At 45.9% G+C, this 21,812-nt stretch overlaps 8 protein-coding genes across 8 annotated transcripts; 5 read left to right on the plus strand and 3 right to left on the minus strand.

Annotated features, from left to right (window-relative positions):
• Window positions 1-100: 100 nt before the first annotated feature.
• Window positions 101-2,599, plus strand: F5147DRAFT_43804 (uncharacterized protein). Its single transcript, XM_041429866.1, has 17 exons — window positions 101-389; window positions 464-545; window positions 594-607; window positions 673-781; window positions 846-863; window positions 916-941; window positions 1,005-1,030; window positions 1,081-1,118; window positions 1,176-1,200; window positions 1,253-1,264; window positions 1,320-1,335; window positions 1,387-1,527; window positions 1,585-1,644; window positions 1,694-1,721; window positions 1,773-1,830; window positions 1,884-2,098; window positions 2,146-2,599. The coding sequence occupies exons 1-17, from the start codon at window positions 301-303 to the stop codon at window positions 2,197-2,199; spliced, it is 1,011 nt and encodes a 336-aa protein (XP_041285656.1). The 5' UTR covers window positions 101-300; the 3' UTR covers window positions 2,200-2,599.
• A 2,150-nt stretch (window positions 2,600-4,749) lies between these two features.
• Window positions 4,750-7,261, plus strand: F5147DRAFT_726600 (uncharacterized protein). Its single transcript, XM_041439185.1, has 16 exons — window positions 4,750-5,175; window positions 5,233-5,320; window positions 5,371-5,384; window positions 5,450-5,558; window positions 5,618-5,635; window positions 5,688-5,713; window positions 5,772-5,797; window positions 5,848-5,885; window positions 5,948-6,029; window positions 6,080-6,095; window positions 6,148-6,291; window positions 6,346-6,405; window positions 6,455-6,482; window positions 6,532-6,589; window positions 6,645-6,862; window positions 6,913-7,261. The coding sequence occupies exons 1-16, from the start codon at window positions 5,093-5,095 to the stop codon at window positions 7,027-7,029; spliced, it is 1,125 nt and encodes a 374-aa protein (XP_041285657.1). The 5' UTR covers window positions 4,750-5,092; the 3' UTR covers window positions 7,030-7,261.
• Window positions 7,262-7,696: 435 nt separating this feature from the next.
• On the minus strand, window positions 7,697-9,252 carry F5147DRAFT_726604 (uncharacterized protein). The gene is made up of 2 exons (XM_041439186.1): window positions 8,940-9,252; window positions 7,697-8,872 (listed from the first exon to the last, which is right to left on the minus strand). Exons 1-2 carry the CDS (start codon window positions 9,166-9,168, stop codon window positions 7,953-7,955), a joined length of 1,149 nt encoding a protein of 382 aa, XP_041285658.1. The 5' UTR covers window positions 9,169-9,252; the 3' UTR covers window positions 7,697-7,952.
• Window positions 9,253-9,343: 91 nt separating this feature from the next.
• Window positions 9,344-10,768, plus strand: F5147DRAFT_726606 (uncharacterized protein). Its single transcript, XM_041439187.1, has 3 exons — window positions 9,344-9,515; window positions 9,715-9,961; window positions 10,020-10,768. Exons 1-3 carry the CDS (start codon window positions 9,391-9,393, stop codon window positions 10,413-10,415), a joined length of 768 nt encoding a protein of 255 aa, XP_041285659.1. The 5' UTR covers window positions 9,344-9,390; the 3' UTR covers window positions 10,416-10,768.
• An 871-nt stretch (window positions 10,769-11,639) lies between these two features.
• On the plus strand, window positions 11,640-13,839 carry F5147DRAFT_658618 (phosphoribosyltransferase-like protein; the record flags this gene model as incomplete). The annotated part of the gene is made up of 10 exons (XM_041434472.1): window positions 11,640-11,666; window positions 11,739-11,786; window positions 11,839-12,076; window positions 12,130-12,215; window positions 12,269-12,644; window positions 12,704-12,927; window positions 12,978-13,102; window positions 13,158-13,231; window positions 13,281-13,380; window positions 13,428-13,839. 10 exons carry the CDS (start codon window positions 11,640-11,642, stop codon window positions 13,837-13,839), a joined length of 1,710 nt encoding a protein of 569 aa, XP_041285660.1.
• Window positions 13,840-14,015: 176 nt separating this feature from the next.
• Window positions 14,016-15,579, minus strand: F5147DRAFT_43943 (RNA polymerase II transcription factor SIII subunit A-domain-containing protein). The gene is made up of 7 exons (XM_041429871.1): window positions 15,389-15,579; window positions 15,313-15,333; window positions 15,151-15,254; window positions 15,077-15,098; window positions 14,924-15,024; window positions 14,730-14,871; window positions 14,016-14,677 (listed from the first exon to the last, which is right to left on the minus strand). Exons 1-7 carry the CDS (start codon window positions 15,447-15,449, stop codon window positions 14,193-14,195), a joined length of 936 nt encoding a protein of 311 aa, XP_041285661.1. The 5' UTR covers window positions 15,450-15,579; the 3' UTR covers window positions 14,016-14,192.
• A 1,856-nt stretch (window positions 15,580-17,435) lies between these two features.
• On the plus strand, window positions 17,436-18,486 carry F5147DRAFT_764666 (uncharacterized protein; the record flags this gene model as incomplete). Its single annotated transcript, XM_041440724.1, has 4 exons — window positions 17,436-17,641; window positions 17,843-18,030; window positions 18,197-18,246; window positions 18,321-18,486. Exons 1-4 carry the CDS (start codon window positions 17,569-17,571, stop codon window positions 18,484-18,486), a joined length of 477 nt encoding a protein of 158 aa, XP_041285662.1. The 5' UTR covers window positions 17,436-17,568.
• A 321-nt stretch (window positions 18,487-18,807) lies between these two features.
• Window positions 18,808-21,071, minus strand: F5147DRAFT_44025 (uncharacterized protein). The gene is made up of 17 exons (XM_041429881.1): window positions 20,783-21,071; window positions 20,642-20,723; window positions 20,579-20,592; window positions 20,405-20,513; window positions 20,328-20,345; window positions 20,250-20,275; window positions 20,160-20,185; window positions 20,073-20,110; window positions 19,986-20,010; window positions 19,920-19,931; window positions 19,854-19,869; window positions 19,661-19,804; window positions 19,554-19,613; window positions 19,479-19,506; window positions 19,372-19,429; window positions 19,090-19,313; window positions 18,808-19,039 (listed from the first exon to the last, which is right to left on the minus strand). The coding sequence occupies exons 1-17, from the start codon at window positions 20,866-20,868 to the stop codon at window positions 18,986-18,988; spliced, it is 1,020 nt and encodes a 339-aa protein (XP_041285663.1). The 5' UTR covers window positions 20,869-21,071; the 3' UTR covers window positions 18,808-18,985.
• Between the last annotated feature and the right edge of the window lie 741 nt (window positions 21,072-21,812).

Here is a 21,812-nt window from a genome sequence, read left to right on the forward strand (position 1 = left end):
TCGTTGCAACCTGTGCAATACTAGTCTCGGACTTTGAATCACAATTCCGTGATGTCATGCTAGCCCGATGGCCGATACGGCATATGCCTCAACCACCTGCCATCAGAAGGAACCATGCCAGCGCGCATCGCAAGCTTTTTTTAAATCCATCAGAGAAATGACTCTAGAGTCTAGACACATCTGCGCAGGATTCGCCACATCCGTAAGACCCCAGGTGGCAATGCACTAGCTTCATGATTATACTTAATATCGCGACCTACTAGTGGAGTTTAGACGCCTTACAGATTATAACTCACAATCATGTCTCTCTCGGAGCAGGACCTCACACCACAAATTAACATCGGGAAGACGTTCGGGGCACTTTTTATTGGGGTGACTATTGCAGCAGTGTTCGTAAACGATTTGCTCGTTATGCAGTCAAAGCTGTGTGTTTCCTGCTGTCCTGACTTATTTTACGGAACAGTCTCTTTGGTTTAAGCAACGTTCAAGCTTTCATTTACTTTCTGACGCATGTGGGCACAGGCATGACGTTCTATAAGCTAGCTGTACGTTTATACCACTTTCTATTAGTTCTGCTCTAAACGCCATGTCAGGTCATCTGGCTCTGGTAGGCATTCATTCGAGTTGCAATTATCGAGCGGGTCAATATTATGGGCTTCTCTGAAACCTTAGGATACTCGATGCTCTGCACCTGATCTTGATTGGCCATTGCGTCTACTATTATCTAGTAATCAACTATGCAAACGTCAGTGCGCTCACGGAAATTGTATGGAGTTTTAAAGTGAGTTCTTATTGTCGTCCTCCGTGCAGTTCCGTAGTACTATGATATTGATGGGCTTATGCAGCTTCAGATAGTAGTTGAGGTGAGTTGTATTTTTTAAGCTTTGCGGCGCACCTCAGTCACGCACTCTATAGGTTTTCATTGTCTATGGGGTACATCTGTAAGTTTGATGTGCAGACTGTGATGTGCAACTTATAATCCATACATTCTTGTAACATACTAGCCTGTATGTTTATCGCATATGGATAAGTATGTGTCTCCCTATCAATGGATTTCTACGACTGATGCAATATACCTAGTCAGCAGGGGTCGATCAAGAATCCTCCCTATCATAGTAGTAAGTTTGCAATTGTTATAGGTTCTACAGCATTTCAGCCTGCTGATTCGTTGCTAGGGCCTAATCGAAATATCACTCTCAGGTAAGTCTGTTAGCTGGAAATGCCTTTTGTTCGATCTTAAAAATCCCTTCAGGTGTTGCTATCGGTAATTGTTTAAATGATGCTCTTGTTGTTAGCTCATCATTTTAATCCAATGCCAGCCCTTATTTGGGCCTTGTGAGTGAAACTGTGTACTTTCTAGCTACACGAAGTGCTGATAGTGGGTAGATACCAGTGTCATGTATTCTCGGATCTGGTTAAAATCCAGTGGTCGACATTCATGACTTTGGGCACGATTACTTTTGCCGACTTCATCATCGCATCATCACTATGTTACCTCCTGGCTACCTCCCGTACTGGATTTTCTGGGTAAGGAACGATCCATTATCACCCGGCCCTGAGATACTACTAACGCGAAATATATAGCACCGATTCCGTCATAACGAAGCTCATGGTTTACATCATTAATACCGGCAGTCTGACGAGGTATTCCTCCTTCCAGACCATCCCATATCTTGACTCATATTTCATACAGCATGTGCTCGATGGCAGCTATGATTACAGTAAGCTTTGAGAAATTGTGTTGTCCATCTCTTCTCTGAGGGTGTCTACAGTGTGCAGTCATGCCGCGCAACTTCATCTTCCTCGCTATTGAAATTTTATTGGCTAATGGTATGATCAAAACCTTTTTCTATAATTGTGCTGACCGGTGGTCCTGTTTCAAGTATATATCAACTCGTTCCTCGCACTCCTGAATGCACGATACTATACGCAGGTCAATACAGACACGAACAATTCTTACCCATTGCACAACCGCCACGAGGTCTACCGCCCGGATCTGCACATCGGGGCGTCGGAAGATGAGGAGCTCCAGGCATCCAGAAAGGACGTGTTTAAACATCCCGATGATGAAACTGTGCATCCCTCTCTATCTGTCAAGGTCGGTGCTAGTTCTTGTGTCATTGAAGACTAAATGACACGTTTTAGCCACAGCAGTCGACTGCGATGTCAACGGATGTGAATACCTTCTCGTCTGTGTGATGGATGAGATGTACTATAGTCTATCCGCCTCTGCACGAGATAGGGGTCATAGCTTGGATATTGCGAGCTCTTATAAAATGGTACACAGTGGCGGGGAACGAGAGGAATGTAGTCCACTATATCGGTATCTGCAGGCTGGATACATTGCTACCAGCTTAGATTATATCTATCAGGTCTCTAAGTAGAAACAGTTGTTCTACTAGCGACTCTTCATGGCAGGGAGTGGCGGGTGTAGTTTGGGTGTAGTATTATGTAGTTTGATGGAAGTCGTTCGTTCAATTCCTCCAATACATCTCAGGTTCAAAACACCCATGTTCAAACCGGTTTCTTCCTCGGGCTAATGTTAATCGATCTGGCTTGCTCGTCGCTTCCTACTTTCTTGAATCCACTTCCTCGTGCCACTAGTTTTTATATTGCATAAATTGCCCCACATTGCCTTCTCAACTGCTACGGTAGCCCCACTGCTCTAGACGCATTATCTAGACTCTTCAATAAATCCCGTCCTTTCCATAAATTGAGAAGCATCGACATCCCGTCGAGAATATCACGCTATGCTTGTGTGGCCGACTCCGACGCTGAAACCAACATGAGTTTGATTGCCTGACAGGAGCGCGTGCGTGTATCAACTAGCTCTACTGTGTAACATGGGAAATGTTTGCCGAGTGCTCTGAGTCTGCGGGGAAAGAAATTTGTTCGACAATAATATCGTCGTGGTGTATTGAAGTTATTGGGTGTTCCGAATCAATTCTCGGCAAGGGTGTTACCGACACGATAGCGTTGATCGACGTCTGTTCAGAGATGATTCAACAATATCGAACATGATGGTTTGACATACAAAGATACATACAATTATATGCCTCTATCACGAAGGTGCATGGCAAAGAGTCTTGATAAAGATGAGGGAGGAGTAGAGAAAGTGAAACTCAGCTTTAAGTTATCAAGCGCACCTGACAACGTACCAGTAAGGCATCCATCACGATGTACACACACAAATACATTGATCTGAGTCGTGCAGTTGTAGCGTTGCGACTGCAAATCTATGGGATGAAGTCTGCCAAGCGGCGTTCAATGATCTTTCGGATTCCATCCTAGCTTTGTAACATAGCAGATCAAGCTCAGTATCTATGAGATACCTTAGCGTGGCATGATCCTTACTATGTAACGATCCCCGGAAGAATCAAGAACCTCAAAAGATGGTCGAGATTGATTTTGCAGAGAAAGGATTTTTTCGATTATGAAATTCAATCAACGAGGATGATCAGTGGTAGTAGTACGTACGATCGTGACGCATACTTCATAGTTATTTTTGAAAAATTGTCGTAGGATCTTGACAGTCAATTGTTTGCTGGTCCTTCATCCAGATCTTCATCCCGCAGATAAAAGTTACACCTGCAAGACGAAGATCTGGTAAAAGGAAGCCATCGGGAGCAGACACATCTCCTGATGCTCAATGATCTACTTGGAGTTAGAGAAATAATAGATAGATGTTGGAGAGTTTACCGAATTCCTGGCCCTGGACCTCTTTAATCCGAGAGAGATCAAACAAATGTTGATCATGATCTCGATCCACTGTGAGAGATGAACATGCGTGGACTGATTATTGGACTTTGGTGATGATCATTCTCCTGACGGGGACATCATATGGCCCTCGAACTTCGAAAGGTGGTGTAGGCAAGTACGTAATTGGTGGAGTTGGTCAATGAAGGATGGAGAAAACGGGGAATGACTAGGCTCACATTAAAGTAAAGTGTCGATCTTTTTCGCGCAACGTGAAGTTACTTTGCTCAGATGGTCGAAACGCAAGTCGCGAAGCATGGATGTGTCTGAGATGGTCATCGTGACATGATTGGTGCATCCTGGGATTGCAAGGTGCTGATAACGAATATGATAATGGAGATATCTTCAACAGAACAAAGAATATGAGCAACATAGCTAGCAGGCTTCTGAACACGGACACAAACGCTTTGAAGATTTGACGACATCGAGATCGAACATAGGCCAAAAGAAACGTCTGAAGCTGAAAGCAGGTGCTGCTCCCCGTTGAATGCCACCATCGAGATAGTCCATGGTATAGCAAGATGCACATGGCGCCAATCGCAAACGCGAGTGCTTCATCTATATAGCACTCAGCATAAAGGGAACACGAAGATAACAGGTGGGACGAACCGAGCGAATAGATAGCTAACTTCCTCGACTCCGATCCAAACGCCAGCTGATCGCTAGTGATTTGAGCGTTAGGTTTGTCGTGGGTGATACTGGATTTTCTGCAACATGCTCACCAGCGGCAATATTGTATACCCCCAAGGATCTCTTGCACATTTTTTAATCATGCGCGCAACTTATACATATTCCCTCGTATACATACATATTGTGCGATCTGCATACTTAAGACGTCCCAGTGGAAATTGACAAAAAATTTAAACAGGCCGTTATATCCGTGAAGATAAAAGCACGAATGGAGCTCCGAGTCGTCGCCGCGTTTCGGGGTCTCAATTAGAAGAACCCGTTCAACGGCACTTTTCGAGATGCCCCGTGTGCATGACAATCGCAAGTATTTCTGCGGAAATTGAATTCGAGCGACCGCGGATCAATCAATGAAAATTCTGAAGACAGCTGTGTAACATGTTCTGTGTCCAATCAATGTTCAATGCAATGATGGCAGTGGTATGGACCGTATGGTACCAACTCAAGTAAGTAATCCCTTTTGATGAACTTGAGAGCGTCCGTCATGATACACTGTTTCATCCTCATCGTAGAAGATGTACCTCCACCATGGTACATCAACACCAAAACCTGACATTCATCACGGAAAAAAAATGCCAACTAGCTAGGGAATATATAACATGGTGGAACAACTGTGTTACTGGTTGACTTGGCTTGGTCAAAAATACCAATGGCTTCGCAAGACCTCATCCCACATGCTCAACTCACGAGCACGTTCGGGGTGCTGTTTATCGGGGTTATCCTCGCAGCAATGTAAGTAAATTGTTCATTCACTATTCAGTCAGTCGAATGTTTCCTCTCACGAAACAGTCTCTTTGGTGTCACCAATGTCCAAGCTTTCATCTACTTTCAGACGCATAGCCACTGTGATACAGGGATAACATTTCACAAGCTGGTCGTACGTCTATGCTGCCTCCCTGTCGATTTCTGTTATTGATACTATTTTAGGTCATATGCTTTTGGTAAGCATCTTTTCGAGTGGCGATTGTCAAGCACGTCGAGATAACACCATACCCCAAACTTTTAGGATACTCGATGCTCTGCATCTGGCCCTGATCGTCCATTGCGTCCATTTTTATTTAGTGATCAACTACGCGAACATTAGTGCGCTCTCAGAAATCGTATGGAGTGCCAAAGTGAGTTACTACTTCCTCCCTGAGCCTCTACTATGTATCATATTGATATGCTTCTGCAGCTTCAGGCGGTAGTCGCTGTAAGTTATACGTCCTAAGCCCTATACTTCGCCTCACACATGCACTCCCCAGGCTTCCAGCATCTTTGCGGCGCATCTGTGAGTTTGATGTACAGTGTTATATGCAGTATTCACTCAATGCTTTCTGAATCCGTAGTCTATATGTTCATCGCATATGGACAGGTATTTCCCCTCTATCAACAGATTTATTATGACTTATACAGTCAACCTAGTTAGCAAGGGCCGGTCAAAAGTTCTGGCGATCATAGTGGTAGGTTTGCTATCAATGTCTATAGTCAAGCCTTATGTTTCATTCTGTTGTTCTGCTACTAGGGCATCGCCGTCGTCCTAACTTTAGGTTACCTGGTAATGCTCTTCGCTCAATCTCTGAGAATTTTTTTAGGTCTTACCATCGGTGAGAGTTATTTGGTACTGTTGTTGCTTCTTCATTTTAACACGATGAAGTCATTTTTTGGTTCATGTGAGTGAGACATCGGACTCCCCAACCGTTCTTAAGTGCTGATAGTGAGTAGGTATCTGAATGTCCACGCAACTGCCGATTTGGTCAAAATGGAATGGGCAATATACGTTTATCTGGGCCCTGCTGCCTTTGTCGATATCCTCATCGCATCATCATTGTACTATCTCCTCGCTACGTCCCGTACTGGGTTCCCAAGGCAAGTTATAGTCCATACACTGTCAGGTCTGAAATACTGACATATAGTACTTAGAACGGATTTATTTATATCAAAGCTCATGGTTTATATCATCAATACAGGCTGTCTGACGAGGTATTCCTCATTCCAGCCTACCCCATACTTTGACTCATATTTCATCCAGTATGTGTTCAATGGCAGCTATCATTACGGTGAGCTCACACCTCTTGTTCTGCCCATCTTCTCTCTGACTGTCTACAGTGTGCAGTGATATCGAAGAACTTCGTATTTGAAGCTGTCGAATTTTTAATGTTTAAACGTATGGTCAAAGAATTCCTCGACGAGAAGGATCATACTGACTCGTGGTATCATAGTATATGTTAACTCGTTCATCGTACTTATGAACGCGGGATACTACGCGCAGCCCAACGTAGATGCAATGCATTCTTGCGAATGCAGTGTGCGCTATGACATCTACCGCCCGAGATTGCGCGTTGGAATGTCGCAGGACGAGGAACAGGCATCTCAGAAGAGCATGTTCAATCGTCCAGATGAAGTATTGCATATCACTCGACCTGTTCAGGCTGTCATGGTCAGTGGTTGCACCGCTGTTGACAAAATAGGACTGATGATTTACTTTAGCCGCGGCGGCCGATTGAGGTGACGACGGAAATGAATTTCTCTCTCTTCAGCATGATGAATCGATTGCGTGGACCAATGATTGTTTCCATATCTTGCGAGATGAATGGGGCCGGCTAATGACTCGAACTTCTTGGTAGTGTGCTACTCAACATACGGCTGTGGAGAGGCATCACTCCACTCCCATCCTTGCCGCGACTATTTCTTGGTGCGCCCAATCAACGTTGGCGTGATCAACTTTACTAAGTAGGCTAGTCTATCAAATCTGTACAATGATATCTCCATGCCGCGCGGGCGCTGTAACCTTATAAATCATTGTATTTGAATTGATGAGGTCGGACCTCAAACACACTGAGGTCGGTACGAACGAACGCATCAGGGACCCGGATATTCATACATGCAACGATCAGAGACATAGCCAGGAAGTCCGACGTTTGACCGTGTCTCATGAACACAAGTATACAAGATGCGTCTTATCTCGAGTCCATGCACTGCAGCGTACACCGCCCGTATATAGCCTCCTGATCCGATTTTTGTGGGAAAGATAGAGACAAAAAGAGGTCCCAAGCTATTAATTGTCCATGGAAAGATGGCTTTGTTAAATTTCGGTGTCCGATGACCGGATTTACGTACTTTTCCATTGTTCCATTGTATCAATATGAACTAGCGGATTCGTCTTCATTGATAGTATCTCTCCGTTGCATCGAAGCCGTGTTGTTGTCTATGGACCAGTGCGTACAGGTGATCATCAGTATCAGATAGATTGTGATCGTGGCAGCTAGAGAAATAACTGGTCGCTAAATTTTATTTATATTCAAGCAGTACATCTGGTATACACTGTATCCATGAAATCCTGGGCAATAATAGCGGCATCGTGTAGAACGCTGAGGTACGTGGGGAATACTGTGAGTCAACAAGCGGTATAAATACGAGCAGAACACCAAAAAATACGAGCGCAGGATATAGCATGTCAACTATCATAGACAAGGGCCAAACAGACATGTATTGACAGCGAGCGTGCCTGCTCCTTCAGATTCCCAAAATTACTTTCTCGTGGGAAATCCATCATCATACTCGACTTGCTGATCGACTGTGATTTGTACACCCAACCCAGTGCGCGCACGGGGAATACCACTGTCAACATCTTCCCCAATGATTGGGAGTACAGCCTTGGTTTCCTCGCGAGGGGTGACACTGCTTTTGTCGGCATCCCATTCTCCTCCCTCTTTACGAGCGGCCACGGCCACGGTGGCATCACGCATATCACCGAGTGTGAAAGTGTGGTTAACCCCTCTTGGTCTATTCCCTGAGCCAGAGAGCGAGTGGGTATTAGCTCCCGATGAGGAAGCAGCGTGGGAAGAAATAGAGAAGGTGCCACCGTTGGTAAGGTCCCCTCTAACGGATAGGATGATACGCATAGACATTGTTGTTGTAAGCACAGCTGCCATGCTGGTAACAATCGTCTTGATGGGGTCGGTTGGACCCGTGGGTGTCATGATGAAGTAGAAGAAGACGTTGATGAGGTTTACAAGGAGAATGGCACCGTACAGGTTCAAGCCATCACGAAGCATGAGACGCCAGTAAGATACACGCCTGGTTTCGAGCGTTCTAATGCTGCGTAGAGAAGCGAGGACGAAGCTGGTAGCGTAGAGCAGGGTTGGAGCTAGCCAGTAAATTCCAACCCAGCTTGCGTTATTCAAGGGACCAGCGATGCATCCCTGGCCATCTTCAAGATGGACAGAGCGGTAGAAACCGCAGCACAGGGCAGTGACGACAATCTGCACAGCGTATAATCCCCACATAGTTGCGCGAACATTTTGAACGTGGTCATAGATAGCCGATATGCGCATGACATGTACAGCGGATGCAACAGCCATGAGAACTGCCGTACAAATTGGCTCGTAAGGCCAGAAGGCGACGCAGTCCGTGTCTTGTATGACTGTCGTACTAAAGAACATTACACCTGTAACCGCGTTTCAGGTTAACGCCCGAAGCCTCACGATAAGACGGGCTTAGAGAGGGAAATGCACCTGTTACAACAAAATCCGCTAGGACCCAAAATTGCATGAAGTAATACATGAACTTCAGAGCTGGCCATTTGGGCAGACGTCCCAACCTGTAGGACCTGGGAGTGAGAACGAGGGCATCCCAGGCCAAGACAGTGAGTGTGCAGACGAAGAAATATTTTTGCGCCGACAGATGAGGCGGGAGGTCCAATGAGGGAGGGAGGGTCGGGGTGGTGGTTGTCGTGTTCGACATGGCAGATGGGAAGGAGGAAAGGCAATGAGCGCTAGATCTACATGGCTCAATAGCAGCGATTTTATTCGCATAGGGAGGCAGTTCCATCAGTTACTCATTATATAAGCAGAATCTTGATTCCAAGATTTTGGTGCACAGGGTCCTCCCACGGTAATTTATAAAGTGGCCGTAAATAACGGTAACGAACCTTACCGTTCCATCCGACGAGCTCGCATAATCTTAATGTCTTCTTCACCGTCGCTGTCATCCTCAACGCCTACCCTTACCAGCTCAATTGATCAGCCGACTAGTCAAACCTCCAGCACGGGAGGTAACCAACCGCCATCTACATCAACTACACTATATCTGTATGTGTTGCCAGATCCCACATAAGCGTCATAGGCTAACACAGGCTCCATCATCCCATGCACTGCTTTCCGAACGTTTCATCTCGCATTGGCAAAACGTTTCTCTCCCCTTCTTCGTTTTGATCTCCTTATTTTCATATATTTCCTCGATACGTTACGTGCGGCTCCTTGTTACAATATCGATGAACTCTACAACCAGCTTCACGTTCCTCGCCACCCTTTTCGTCCTCCTGCTCATCTCTGCCTCTATTATATTCCGTTCCTTCCTCGTGCGCCGTCGCTTTCGTCGGCGTGTCGAAGACGCTTTGGCACAAGGAATCTATATTGACCTACAGCCCTCAGCACTCGGTCTTACTTCACGGTACATCGGAGAGAAACCCAGCGTGCATGAAGCGTGGGTTGAACAGGATGTCTCACGGGAGAAATCCCAATGGCAAGCCATCATGGTCTGTTTCAAGCCACGTAGTCATTTGGCAGGACTTGGCTGATACTTTCCCTCAACAGCCTGTGGCGGTTCTTCTAACACACAGGGTCGAACCCACTGCGGAATCCCAATTACCTCATGAATCCATACAGCAACAGCGACCCTCATTCCTCGCGCGCTTCAAGCGACGCTCCGCATCTCCTGACCCACATCCGGCCACAATTCTTCGACACTCTGCCTCCTCAGACGACTCCGCCTCCGTCTGTGTCTTGATCTCCATGCCTGACCCTTTCTCCCCAATGCGCTTTAAGCATTCATCGGAAGATTCGGCCACGTCGCAACTAAGTGACGGTAAAGATCCGAACCTGGGCGTAACCCCAGGGAGGATCAACGATGAGGAAGGCGTCCCAAACGTTGTTTTTGGGGTGGCCGAACTTCCTGTGCTTGGTGGCTGGACAGAAGCAACAATGGCGTAATATTTTCGGTTATACACTTCCCTGGTATGACAGACACGAATAGGGTGGTAATATGATATATTGATCGGTGTGGACCTGTTTAACTAATCTTGGCTCTATATCAAGTACTGTATTCTTGTTTGTAACACTTACTACCACTTACCCACACCATGATACTCACCATCCTAGTATGCATGTAGTAGGAACGAGGCTGCAGGAATGTCCCTACTAACCCTTGCGGTTTCGCTGAGACATAATGTCAACGCCATGAAGGCATCCGTACCTGTTGCAACCTTGTGTGTCGCATAACCCTGTCACTTGAGTCTTGAGCTTGAGTACTGTGCCTTTGTACACAGAAGCCTTGTACCTTCACTGCATACCGATGCCATCATTACACGGCCTCACATCGTGTACGGCATTAAATATTATTTTAATTGACCCTATCATGATATCTACCCAGTGAATATTGTCGCCAGACCTAATACAGCCCTAATTGTCATCCATCCATGCCAAGGCGTCCAACTCGCACCGCCATCTGGCATCACATCAGCCAGATCCCTCGAACTCCGAGTCTCACACTGCTCGAACCCTCCGGTTATCTATCATGATAAGTTGTGGGTAGTATCATGACCTGGCGTAATCCCTGATGTGATCGGTTACTCTTTGAATTAAGAAGGTGGCGAATCGTTCTCGCGCTGATCCTGTACCCTCCATGGTTGATTTGTTCTATGCAGTGTGGAGTCTATCGCCGCCCCAATGATTCGGGGTACCTGCTAGTGTGATCAAGTAAAAATAGAACTTGTAAGAATCACTGTTTTCCTTCTCGATGAGAAAAAGAGATGGATGAAACAAAGTACTTATCTCGAAGTAGACCTTTAGTACGCCGATATCATTAGCCATGATGAGACAAGATGATATAGGGGCAAGACGTGTCGCACCAAGACCAGTGCTGATGCAGATGGGCCAGAACTTTCATAGTAGTTCGCAGAGTTCCGAGTTACAAAGTCCTCCACAGGATGGGATGCTTGAGTGAGAAATGATGTGAATAGGCATATTTCATGTAACCGCAATTTTAACTTATCCCCTTGAGACAGACTGATTCCGCCGTTGAGGCTGAAGGAACACAGTTTCCTTCATGGATGGGAGTCTTGGACATATCCAAGGATGCCGTTGGTTGTATTAAAAATCTAGAAAATGCCGAGACCTTGAAGATAAGCTGTGGAGACCAGCGTTGTCACTGCGGACATGGAGTCAATGATGCAGACTTTGCACGTGCGCCGGGCCGTCGCGCGGCGAACGGTCTTTTTCTTTTTTCTTGCTCTTCCATAAACTGTAATCTCCAAGCTCGCTGTCTTCTTACACTCTCTTCCTCCACCCGGACCGCGTCCGCGAGTGAGTTTTGTTTCTTGATCGTGCTGAATTTCGATGCTAGACCCTCTGACAGGTCTTCGATTTAGTGTGTGGTATTCTAGGGTTACTGCTCCATGATCCATCGGTTGATGCAGCCCCAGAGATTTCTGAAGGTCTCTCCTTGCTGCAGCACAGAGGACAGGATGCATGTGGCATCGTAACATGTGGACCTAAGGGCCGATTCTTCCAGTGCAAAGCCAACGGCATGGTCCGGGATGTCTTAGATGAGAAAGCTATCGCAAAATTGATCGGAGGTATGGGTGTTGGCCATGGTAAGCCTTCCCAGTTATGCGATCCTGTCAACGAGTATCATACCACACTGTAGTTCGTTATCCAACTGCTGGTAGCTCGGACCACGCCGAAGCACAGCCGTTCTACGTCAATTCACCATATGGTATTGTATTCGCCCACGTGAGTCTGTCTTTTAGGTTTCTTCCTTAGAGTCGACTGAAGGTTATGCTTAGAACGGAAACCTCATAGACAGCCCATCACTCTTGCAATATATGGACGCCACCGCACATAGACATATAAACACTTCATCTGATTCCGAACTTTTACTCAACCTTTTCGCCGACAATCTTCAGAAGACAGGCAAATTTCGTATCAACGAAGATGATATTTTCACCGCTATAGGAGGTCTTATGAGGCAGTGCACAGGAGCATATGCATGTGTTGCCATGCTCGCTGGCTTCGGGGTTATTGCATTCAGAGATCCAAACGGCATAAGACCAGTCGGGATGGCTTCTAGGAAAACCGACACTGGAAGAGACTACCTCTTTGCAAGCGAGAGCATCGTCGCTGATGCTTTGAGCTTTAGTGGATGGGAGGATGTGAAGCCCGGTAAGTACTTGTTCCCATCGTCAGTTGCAGCTATTGATAGGTTGCATTGGCGGTACTAGGCGAAGCAGTGATCATCACTCGGTCAGGGGTTTCCAGGAAACAAGTTGGAGCTCATGCGACCTTTGCACCAGATATTTTTGAATTTGTCTATTTCGCTCGCCCCGATTCTGTGCTTGACGGCATCAGCGTTTACCGCAGTCGAATGGCTATGGGCGACGCACTTGCTGTCGAAGTTGACAAGGTTTTGAAGGAACGTGGCATCACAGTGGATGTCGTCATCCCAGTCAGTGGTTTTCGCTATTTTACGGTTGTTTGGTCTAAGATGTTTTACAGGTTCCTGATACTTCTCGTGTTGCAGCCTTGAATCTTGCTCAGAAGCTCAAGTTGCCTTACCGAGAAGGCTTCATTAAGAATCGCTATGTTGGCAGGACATTCATTATGCCAGGTCAACAAATGAGGTAATACGCATGGGTTACCATAAACGCGAATATGTGATGCCGAGACTTTTCACAGACGGAAGAATGTTAGGAGGAAATTAAACGCCATGGCCCTGGAGTTTTCTGGGAAGAATGTTCTCCTTGTTGACGGTAAGATTTAGAACAACTGGAACCCAACATCTCGTAACACATGTTCTAGATTCCATCGTTCGCGGCACCACCTCAGAAGAGATCATCCAGATGGCGAAGGATGTCGGCGCAAAAAAGGTCATCGTCGCAAGCTGTGCCCCTCCTATACGGTAATCCCTACCAATGAACCTTTGCCAGACGGCTGACGAAAATTCAGGCACTCGAATGTCTATGGTATCGATATGCCTTCAAGGACAGAGCTCGTTGCATATGGACGCAACACTGAAGAGATAGCCGAGGCTATTGGAGCAGATCTTGTTGTGTTCCAGACTCTTCCCGACCTCATCGCATCCGTGCGACAGTTCAACCCATCTATTTCGACGTTCGATTGCTCCGTATTCACAGGAGAGTATGTCACCGGTGGTGTCAATGAAGAGTATTTGCACCGATTGGAGTCGCTCCGTGCGGACAATGTTAAGAACAAGGTGGCCGTGAACTCATTGGAAGGCCAAAGTGAGGGCAGTAGGGCCAATGGATTTCACGATCGGGTGAACATAGTGGCATCTGGCGGTCCAGTCAACAGCGCGGACGACACAGTTGGATTACACAACACCTGGAATATCAGTTGACGGTTACCTGGTTGCTTTTTCTTCCGTAAACATTGAGTAGACTACAATAGTTTCTTGATATTCCCTGTCTCATAGATAGATAGATAGATAGATTCTGTCGCCTGGAGAGAACTCGAGGAGAGCATTCCTGTGTAGGGAGCGGGGTTGAAGGGATGTGCGTCTAACAGATGGTAATGTCAACAGTATTATGGTCAATAGGAATAGAGAGGAAAGCAATTGCACTAGGCATACACTACTGAGACAGTCGTACAATCGATGTATAATAGATGATGACCCTAAGAAATAAAATGCAAGTGTGAAATGAAATCTACGAGTAGAACGTGTGTAGTGGAACGAATAGTTCAATTTGAAGGTTATCGGGTCGGCACGATACGTGCATTACCGGTCTGTCCTGGAAGCTGGGAAAGGGTGCGGTGCTTCGGCATGAATAGAGAAGCCATAGGATCCTTCTTGTTTATTGAAGGCTTAATCGGCCGCTGTTCCCCTGTGGATGATGGCTGTACTATCGGTGAAGGTTTCGATGAGCGAGCAGAAGGAGGAGAAGCAGCCAATTTTGGAGGAGTAGCAGGGGTTAAGACCGACGGCGTGGTAGGTCGGCCAGATGACTGAAGCGGTGCGGGCGGGATAGAAGGTCGTTTGTAGGTGACTGTCTTGACAGTGACCATGCTCTTGGTTGGCTCGGAAGGTCTGGGTACTGCGGGCTTTATACTGGGCGAACTATGCAGTGTGCGCTGTCGCGTAGGAGGAAGGACACGAGCAGAGTACACGGAGGTACGGAATTTAGTGGCCTCATTCTTGGTCTTCTGGAAGAGTGTCTTGGGCTGACTCGGCGCTCCCCCTTGATGTAAAGCAATTAACCACTGGAAGGAATACAAAAAAAGGAAACATACACCCTCGAGCACGTTTCGGGGGAGGTAGGCGATCGGTAATCTTGACCTCACGTTCCTTCTTTCGTTCTTCCGCTTCCATGCGTTGACTGCGGAGCCGAGAACCTGCTAGTTCAAGCCGTTCGGCCTCTGCCTCTCGTAATAACTAATCCAATCTTTTGTCAAGAAAGTGTCCAGAAATTGAAGAAAAGGCTTACGAAAAATTGCTCGCGCCAGGATTCGGGAGCCTCAGAGCCTTCTTGAAAATACTGTTCGGCTAAGAGAGGAAACGTTTTCCAACATAATCGTTGCCATATTTCTTTGGTAATGTTAGAAAGCAGTGGAGAGATCGTTGATTCCATTGAACCTACCAGAGGTATCATTCTCAAGATACTGCAGGAGGTGGATCAGGAATGAAAGCACGATAGCAGGAGATAGGACGAACGGGTGATGATTGTTCCAGACGAAGAAGGGTATCTGCAGAGCAACATTCCAGCACCGGCTTAATCACATCATACCGTATAGCATCATCTCCCAAACTGCTTATAGCTGCACGAATGACCTGCATTAGTCTCGGACGACATTGTTTGACATCTTCGGCACGCACAATCTGTGTATGTAGAGAGGACTGTACAAGACGATCACTTCAGCATACAGCCGCACACAATCGACAGACAACTCACCACGCTGACAATAGGTAACCAACGTGGGCAAACGGCGAGACTGGCACTCAGCTTCGGACATTATTAGGGAAGAAATGTAGCTCGAAATGTAAATTGCTACACAGATAACGAAGGGAATGCAGACAGTATGTATTTAAGCGAGTGGATTGGTCGAGTTCAGCCTTAAAGCTTGTCCGTGCTTCATATTAATACGTACTGCCTCAGGCCCACGCCTGTGGCACTGTGGGTTGTTACAGCCTTTTGGAGATTACCCGGTTTGGAAAGCCCCTTACTCAATTGTGATACAGGGACAATAGACATGTCCACTATTGACCTGACCTTGTGAACGAAGGGAGATTGAGTATCCACATTAGGGTGGCCCTCGGCGCGTGTCGTCGTGGTGCATGAAGCTTGAGCTGGCAGTCTGTACATACGAGGCACTGAGCAGAAGCTAGCACGATCAGAAAACTAAGGTACGATTGACGATTATCAATGACCAATACAATGAGCACAAGAGAGAGGAAGACCATGCTTCATTGGTACTTTATTAGACTCGCGTAACACTTTGCAGGTAGCTTTGAGGTTGGCCTCTTTGCTTTAGCTCTTAGATTGAGTTTGTTTTTCTAATTTGTGCTTTGAACTCGCATACGTGATATAGTATGAGCTCGCGCAAAAAGTTGCTCGTCACCAGAAGACATGCTGATTTTTAAAATCAAGGAGTACACAATAGACTTATTCTTCTTCTTGGGTTTGGCTTTGCGATAACTCGAAAAAAACTTGTGAATTCTATCTCGTGGGCAGACTCATCAGGGAGGCAATGATACTTGTATACCAATCCATCACACTGATGCAAAAGAATCCATTTCTACGGTCACCACAATCAGCCGCTATGGTGAAGCGTGTGAGTTAGTTGATTTCCATCGACAATAATGCAACTACCAACCATGGCAGCCTGAACAAGCCGAGTGAGATATAGCACTTCATTGTCGGGTTGTTGAAATAGAAGCTTCGACAGCGAGCGTGCTTTAATAGCGGATGCACAAAATAAAAGCATATCATAGGAATATGATTTGCACATCCACAATTATGAGGGGAGCTCTTGACCGGCCCTTGCTGCCTTTGTTCATCGCATTAGTCATGGCAAATACATCGATAGGAGGAGGAATACCTATTCATATGCGATGAACGTATAGCCTACAAACCAAGAAAGTATCATGTATGGTCCATATAAACTTTGTAGACGTCGAACTTACAAATGTACCCCATAACGACGGAAATCTGTGGAGTGCATATCTAGGAAGAATCATAAAGCTTGAGAGTTAAAACGTACTTCGACTGGGATAAACAAGCTGCAGGAATTTATCAATAGAGGCTACTCGGAGAGCTGAAGTAGGAACTTCCTTTGACGCTCCAGACAAGTTCTTGGAGCAGCGATGTTAGTGTAGTTGGTCACTAAACCATAATAGATTCCATGGACGATTGAAGGCCAAGTGCAGCGCAAAGTATCCAGCACAGCACGTGATATCAACATGCTCGATAATTGCAACTCGATGTGATGCCTAGCAAAGCCTAACAACCTAGAATAAATTGAAAAAGATAACAGAAAAGAGGGTAGCACACACGTACAACCAGGTTATAAAATGTCATCCTTTATGTATTTGAAAGTAGATGAAAGCTTCAACGTTTGTTACGTGCCCGACAGGAAACGTTCAGCTTTGTCTTTCGTCAATACACTGTTCTCAATTGGTAATGTACCCGCAGTGTTTTCCACAACCAGTACTAGTGACATTGACGGGTCGGTGTGCACCCGTACCCGTGGAGGGTATAGTGTAGGTGGGTGTGGGTCCGCTGTTAACTCTCCGAGCCTCGGTGTTATCCATGCAGTATCATCATGATGGTTCCGGTGGCAGTGCTGACGGTGGGGTGGGGAGGCATAGCCCCGCATGACAGTATGAAACAATCATTTGATATGATAAGGAACGTGCCACTATGCGGATGTTCTTGAATTCGACCAGATCATGATCGCTCGCGTAACCACATGATACATTAGATGCAGATTAGTCAAAGTAGCAGCAAAAAAAGGAAATGCAGGAGCTCATGGTAAATATGTCGACCATTGCAATTAATTGACAAGGGGGAGCGGTACCGGCGGTCACTGGCAGCGCTCCTAGAGGCTAGTATCGTATTTGAAGTGAGCGATCATGGTAACTGCCAATGGTAGCTTTGAAACATCACTGGGATTCCCTTCGCAGACCGTGCCGTACGGCCGTACGCGTAAGCCCTGATCGCATTCAGAAGCATTCTGAGTCTGTAACAAACGGTGCCATTTGAGTGATGTGGCAAGTGCGACAAGTCGCCGCAAGCTCAAACAAATGCTTACTAATCCTGTACCAAGTTCCAACGTTCCAACTACTTATGGCATCTTGTCTTCTGACTTCTCGTTGCTCACTTGTTTCTTGTTATCATTTGATCAAGGGAGACATCTAACCGAGAATGAGATTGAGCTTATGACAGATACTGGCATCGGTTGGAAGAACAAGACACACGTCGGTCCCAATCATTGGGACGCAGTCGTCGGGGAGAACGTTATTGGTTCTCACCAAAACGACTCGACAGACCTAAATTCTTTCGAAGTTGTTTCCGAGGATAAGGATATGTTGGAAGTACCGCCTTACCCATCTTCTTCCTAATTTTCAGACCACCAATCCGGAGTACTCGACGACGAGAAGATTCTCAAAATAGCAAGCACTCTCGGGGGGCTTATGCCAACTATGAAGCAAATAGTGTCTTATTTCATCAAGAACGGCCTCATAGTTCCATCTTCTATAGTCACTTAATTGGCACCTCCGAGCACAGCGCCTCACACTCCCATTTTCACTGTGAGTAACACCATCTGCGTCTCGGCGACATCTTCAGCATGCGAGATTCCCTGTTCACTCTTAATTTTTGCCAGGTCTAAGATCTATATACTGCTCACATTGCTCACCATTGTATCTCTCAGAAAGATTTACACCGACCCCTTGTGTGTGAAGATGAAGAAGGGGCTCGTCATGGACGATCCGAAGCAGACTGTAATGGATACGTCTTTCGGGTTCCCAGTCAAGACAAGCTATATATGAACGGCGTACGCTTGTGCTGCAGTGCATAGACTCCAGACAAGACATTGACGGATCGTGCATACTTGAGATAGATGTGTTCATGAGATGCGGTCGATATCAGGCTTCCTGGGTATGTCTCTGATCATCGCAGTTATAAAACGTCTGCGTCACTGATGACTGTTCATTCATACCGAAACTTACTTCAGATAAACTTCAGAATGTGTTTGAGGACCAATCTCGTCAATTCAAATACCCTCGGCACAATTATTTTCTAACAAGGTTGCAGCATCGGCGGTGTGAAGATATCATCGTCGCAAATTTGACTCCACCAATGTTGACTATGTACATACTTGAATCGAGAAACCAACTATCAGAACGGCAAGGATGGGAGTGAACTGATGCCTCTCCAGGCTCGTAGCACACTAGTATGATAATTTACCAAGAAGTCATTAGTTAAAATCATTGGCCAGTCCCACTCATCTCGCGAGATATGGAGACAATGATCCACGCAATTGATCCATCACGCTGAAGAGAGGGAATTCGTTCTCATCGTCACCTCGATCGGTCGCTGCGGCTAAAGCAAATCATTAGTTCTATTCCGCCGACAGTAGCGCAATCACTAACCATGACTGCCTGAACAGGTCGAGCAATATACAACACTTCATCATTGGGTCGGTCAAACATACTCTTCTGGGATGCCTGGAGTTCCTTGTCCTGTGACGCTCCAACGTGCAGTCTCGGGCGGTAGACGTCATGGCGCACATGGTATTCGGAAGAATACATTGCATCTACTTTGGGCTGCGCGTAGGATCCCGCGTTCATGAGTGCGATGAATGAGTTCACATATACTAAGATGATACCACGAGTCAGTATGATCCTCGTCGTTGAGGAATTCTTTGGCCATACGTTTAAGTAGTACAAATTTGACAGCTTCAAATATGTAGTTCCTCGGCATTACTGCGCACTGTAGACAGTCAGACAGAAGATGGTAAGAACAAAAGGTGTGAGCTTACTGTAATGATAGCCGCCATTGAACACATACTACACGAAATGAGTCAAGGTATGGGGTAGGCTGGAATTAGGAATACCTCGTCAGACAGCCTGTATTGATGATATAAATCAGGAGCTTTGATATGAATAAGTCCGTTCTGAGCACTATATATTAGCATCTCAGACCTGACAGTGTATAGCTCACCTCGGGAACCCAGTGCGGAATGTAGCGAGAAGATAACATAGCGATGATGCAATAAGAATATCGACAAAGGCAACAACGCCAAAATACGTGTATAATATCCACACGATTTTGATAAGATCGGTCATTACGTGAACTTCCTGATATCTACACGCCGTCAACACTTGGTTGGAGAGTCAGGTAGTATCTCACTTACATTAACCAAATAATGGCTTTGTCGTGTTAAATTGATGAATCAACAACAGTACCAAATAACTCTCACCGATGGAAACACCTGAAAGGATTCTCAGAGATCGTGCGAAGAGCATTACCAGGTGACAGGACTTACTTGAAGTGAGGACGACGACGACGCCCTGGTGGCGGATAGACAGAATGAAATATGAGGCTTGATCATGGACGTCGATAGCAAACCTACCACCGTGATTGGCAGAACCTTTGAACGGCCCTCGCTAACTAGGTTCACTGCATGAGTCATGATAAACCTGTTGATATGAGGAAATACCTGTCCATATGCGATAAACATATAAACTAGTACGGATCAAGAAAGCCGCATTGAGTGAATATTGCATATAACACTGTACATCGAGCTCACAGATGTTCCACAAAGATGCCGACAACCTGTGAAGTACATGTGTGAGGCAAAGCATAGGGCTTAGGATATACAACTTACGGCGACTGCTGACTGAAGCTGTACAAGCGCATCAATATGATACGTAGTAGAGGCTCACGGAGGAAGTAGTAACTCACTTTGGCACTCCATATGAATTCTGGGAGCGCACCAAAGTTCATGTAGTTGATTACTAAGTAAAAATAGATGGAATAGACGATCAGGGCCAGATGCAGAGCGTCAAGTATCCTAAAAGTTCGGGGTATAGTGTAATCTTGACGTGCTCGATAATTGCAACTCGAAAAGATGCCCACCAAAGCCATACGACCTAAAATAGCATCAATAACAGAACTGACAAGCAGGCAGCATAGACGCACGACCAGCTTGTAGAATGTTATCCCTGTATCACTATGCGTCTGAAAATATATGAAAGCTTGAACGTTGGTGACACCAAAGAGACTGTTCCACGAGAGGAAACATTCAACTTTAACTGGATAGTGAATGAACAGTTTACTTACATTGCTGCAAGGATAACTGCGATAAACAATGCACCAAATGTGTTGGCGAGGTGAAGATGTGGGATGAGGTCTTGCGTTGAAGTCATTGGTACTATTGACTAGGCCAAATCCACCAGTAACACAGCTGTTCCACCGTGTTATATATCGCCCAGCACGGAACAACGAGATTGGCATTTTTCCTGTGACAAATGATGCTGATGGTGGTGGTGCATCTTCTATGATGAGGATGAAACTGTCAGTGTAAGTTCATATTAGCCAGAGTGATGATCATGTGTATGATGATTCTCGGATTCAGTTCATCAGAAAGGATTACTTTTTTGGGTTGGTGCCAGTACCACACACATGGTGCTCATCAAGAAATCGATACATTACTTAATCATATGTAAAGCCTAACCGGCAGCTAACGATGATCAATGTCTTCATATCAAGGACCAATCACTGGTCCATGTGGCTCAGCGAAGCAACGGAGTAGTGGTAAAAAGCAAAGTCGAATAGGTGCAACAGATATAGACTGAATGGTGGTGTAAGTAGGTGGTCACTAGCTAGTATGATCGACCACTCACTTTCTCCACCGTCTAGTCTTGCAGCTTCAAGTTCTCTTTCGGATGAAAAAGATGACGGTGTACTGAATCTGATTGGAACACGATACTTTTACAGTTTTTTCGATCAACTAAATAGGCGGAGCATGATGGAGGTCAGGCTATTAATCGTACTAGGTTTGAAACTAGTAGTACCGTGACTAAGGTGGGCGCGGGCGGCCGCCCGTGGCTGTGGAAAGCATCAGAAGAGTGCACACGTTGCAGCTTGCTGCACGCATGATAGCCTCACGGAGATAAGACCACTCCACTCTCTTCTTGAGTCTGCGGAACGAACTACAAGAAGCCAGTTGTAAACCGGTATGCAGCAATCATTTTTTTTTGGATTGGGCCGTGATCACTTTGCTGAAACCATAGCATCATTAACTCTGACCACGAAAACTGCTCGACGTTCAAACGTTCAACTATTGATATCAATGTTTGAAACAATCCAG

The sequence above is a fragment of the Suillus discolor genome, assembly GCF_016758755.1.
Source record: "Suillus discolor strain FC423 chromosome Unknown F5147scaffold_118, whole genome shotgun sequence".
NCBI classification, from domain to species: domain Eukaryota; kingdom Fungi; phylum Basidiomycota; class Agaricomycetes; order Boletales; family Suillaceae; genus Suillus; species Suillus discolor.

Coding starts and splice junctions, on each gene's coding strand:
- F5147DRAFT_43943 (XM_041429871.1), bottom strand. CDS start 15,449: ATGTCCGAAGCTGAGTGCCAGTCTCGCCGTTTGCCCACGTTGGTTACC. Junction 14,872..14,923: donor CCTGGCGCGAGCAATTTTTC/GTAAGCCTTTTC, acceptor AGATTGGATTAG/TTATTACGAGAGGCAGAGGC. Junction 14,678..14,729: donor CCCGAAACGTGCTCGAGGGT/GTATGTTTCCTT, acceptor CTTTACATCAAG/GGGGAGCGCCGAGTCAGCCC.
- F5147DRAFT_726606 (XM_041439187.1), top strand. CDS start 9,391: ATGTCTTCTTCACCGTCGCTGTCATCCTCAACGCCTACCCTTACCAGC. Junction 9,516..9,714: donor ACATCAACTACACTATATCT/GTATGTGTTGCC, acceptor CTCTACAACCAG/CTTCACGTTCCTCGCCACCC. Junction 9,962..10,019: donor CCCAATGGCAAGCCATCATG/GTCTGTTTCAAG, acceptor TTCCCTCAACAG/CCTGTGGCGGTTCTTCTAAC.
- F5147DRAFT_44025 (XM_041429881.1), bottom strand. CDS start 20,868: ATGACTTCAACGCAAGACCTCATCCCACATCTTCACCTCGCCAACACA. Junction 19,430..19,478: donor CAATGGCGGCTATCATTACA/GTAAGCTCACAC, acceptor GACTGTCTACAG/TGCGCAGTAATGCCGAGGAA. Junction 19,040..19,089: donor GACCTGTTCAGGCAGTCATG/GTTAGTGATTGC, acceptor GATTTGCTTTAG/CCGCAGCGACCGATCGAGGT.
- F5147DRAFT_726600 (XM_041439185.1), top strand. CDS start 5,093: ATGGCTTCGCAAGACCTCATCCCACATGCTCAACTCACGAGCACGTTC. Junction 5,798..5,847: donor TGTTCATCGCATATGGACAG/GTATTTCCCCTC, acceptor CAGTCAACCTAG/TTAGCAAGGGCCGGTCAAAA. Junction 6,406..6,454: donor AATACAGGCTGTCTGACGAG/GTATTCCTCATT, acceptor TATTTCATCCAG/TATGTGTTCAATGGCAGCTA.
- F5147DRAFT_726604 (XM_041439186.1), bottom strand. CDS start 9,168: ATGTCGAACACGACAACCACCACCCCGACCCTCCCTCCCTCATTGGAC. Junction 8,873..8,939: donor AGCGGATTTTGTTGTAACAG/GTGCATTTCCCT, acceptor ACGCGGTTACAG/GTGTAATGTTCTTTAGTACG.
- F5147DRAFT_43804 (XM_041429866.1), top strand. CDS start 301: ATGTCTCTCTCGGAGCAGGACCTCACACCACAAATTAACATCGGGAAG. Junction 942..1,004: donor ATTGTCTATGGGGTACATCT/GTAAGTTTGATG, acceptor GTAACATACTAG/CCTGTATGTTTATCGCATAT. Junction 1,119..1,175: donor GAATCCTCCCTATCATAGTA/GTAAGTTTGCAA, acceptor ATTCGTTGCTAG/GGCCTAATCGAAATATCACT.